Source organism: Penaeus vannamei, chromosome 25 (genome assembly GCF_042767895.1).
Source record: "Penaeus vannamei isolate JL-2024 chromosome 25, ASM4276789v1, whole genome shotgun sequence".
Lineage (NCBI taxonomy): Eukaryota > Metazoa > Arthropoda > Malacostraca > Decapoda > Penaeidae > Penaeus > Penaeus vannamei.
Window position 1 is genome coordinate 8,349,640 of NC_091573.1, and position 1,849 is coordinate 8,351,488.

The following is a 1,849-nucleotide window of genomic DNA, read 5'->3' on the forward strand; positions in this document are numbered from 1 at the left end:
TTCTCCTCCTAACCCCTCCCCATCCTTTCGGACTGTTATATTAGGCGTTGACTGTATTATTAATGTTAATCTTCTGCCCTTTCTCTCCTCTCCCCCTTCGCACTTCCCCTCCTTACCCTCCCCCTCCATTCCCCTCCCCCTGCCTTCCTCTCTCTCTCCACTTTCCCCTCCTCCCCCTCCCCCTCCTTCCTCTCTCTCCCTTTCCCCTCACTCCCTCTCCCTCATTCCTCCCCCTCTCCCCTCATTCCTCCCCTCTCTCCTCCTCTCATTTCCTCCCCCTCCCCCTCACTCCCCGCCCCCCTCCCTTCCCTTTCTCTCCCCATCCCCCTCCTCCCCCTCCCCTACTCACATTCCCCCTCCCCCTCACTCCCCCTCTCATCCCCTCTCTCTCCCTTTCCCCTCCTTCCTTTCTCTCTCTCCCCTACCCCCTCCTCCCCCTCCCCTCCTCTCCTATATATCCCCCTTCTCCCCTCCAACATTCCCGTCAGTCCCCCCCTCCACCTCCTCCTCCCCTCCCCTCCCCCTCCTCCTCCCCCTCCCCCCTCATCCTTCCGCTATATCTCTCTCCTCCCCCTCCTTCCCCTCTTCTCCTCCCTAACCCCTCCCCCCTTCTTCCCCTCTTCTCCACTCCTAACCCTCCCCCTCCCCCTTCTTCCTTCCCCTCCCTCACCCCTTTCCCCCTTCCTTCCCCTGTTCCCCCTCCCCCCCTCCCCCCTCCTTCCCCTCTTCGCCTCCTAACCCTCCCCTCTCTTTCCTCCAAATACCCTCTCTCCCCCTCCCTCCCCTCCCTTTCCCTCTCTCCCCCTCCCCCCTTATTTCCTTCCTCCTCTTTCCCCTCTTCTCCCCTCTTCTCCTCTCTCTGCCTCCCTCCTCCTTCCCCCTCTCTCCCCCTCCCTTCCCCTCCCTCCCCTCCTCCCCCTCCCTTCTCCTCTCCTCCTAACCCTCCACCTCCTCCACTCCTCCGTCCCCTCTCTCCCCCTCCCTGGCGCTTCCTTCCCCTCTCTCCCCCTCCCCCACTTCCCATGTCCTTCACCTCTCTTTCCCCTCTATCTCCTCTTCTCCTCTCTCTCCCTCTCCTCCATCCTTCCCCTCTCTCACCATCCCTTCCCCTCCCTCCCCCTCCCCCTTCCCTCCCCCACTCCTTCCCCTCATTTCTCCTCTCCTCCCTAACCCTCCCTCTCTCCTCTCCCCTCCCCCTCCTCTTCCCCTCTCTCCCCCTCCCCCACTTACTGTTCCTTCCTCCTCCCTAACTCCCCTCTTCTCCTCCTTCCCCTCTTCTCCTCCTAACCCTCCCTCTCTCCCGCAGGCAAATGGTAACGAACGAGGACGTGGAGATCCAGACGTCAGCGCTCAAGGTCACGGCCAACGACTCCAAGAGAAGCTGCTGCGGAAGCAAGAAGGGCGAATAGCATCTTTAATTTTATTATCATTATTTATTTTTTATTTATTTATTTTTTTGTTTTTTTCACTTTTTTGCTTTTTTTTTTTTTTACTTTTTACTTTTTTTTACTTTTTACACTTTTTTTTTTTTTTTTTAGATGGTCTAGTTATGATCGTTGATTGTATTTTTTGGAGCTAGTTTTTATGTTTATTGATGTATTTATCTCATATTCTCTCTCTTTTTTCTTTTTTTAAATTTTCGTTTCGCTTCTCTTCCTTATTTATCTCATTCTCTTTTCTTTTTTTCTTTTTTTTTTGTTTTTTACTCTCCGTTTCGTTTCTCTTCCATATAACTGAATCATTGCTTGTATTATATATTTTTTTGATTGGTTATCGTCTATCATTTTTAGATTAAGTAAAAAAATGACGTCACGACTATCCCATGATGTCCCGATAATGTGTCAGTGAC

The 1,849-nt window shown here is 52.8% G+C and overlaps 1 protein-coding gene across 1 annotated transcript in view; it reads left to right on the plus strand.

Annotated features, from left to right (window-relative positions):
* The window catches only part of LOC138866363 (EF-hand calcium-binding domain-containing protein 4B-like), a 22,045-nt gene extending 20,604 nt beyond the window's left edge, over positions 1–1,441 (plus strand). Inside the window, exon 8 of the mRNA XM_070138889.1 lies at positions 1,307–1,441. Coding sequence (XP_069994990.1) covers positions 1,307–1,409 — 103 coding nt within the window. The 3' untranslated portion in view covers positions 1,410–1,441. The remainder of the gene's footprint in view (positions 1–1,306) is intronic.
* Positions 1,442–1,849: the final 408 nt, after the last annotated feature.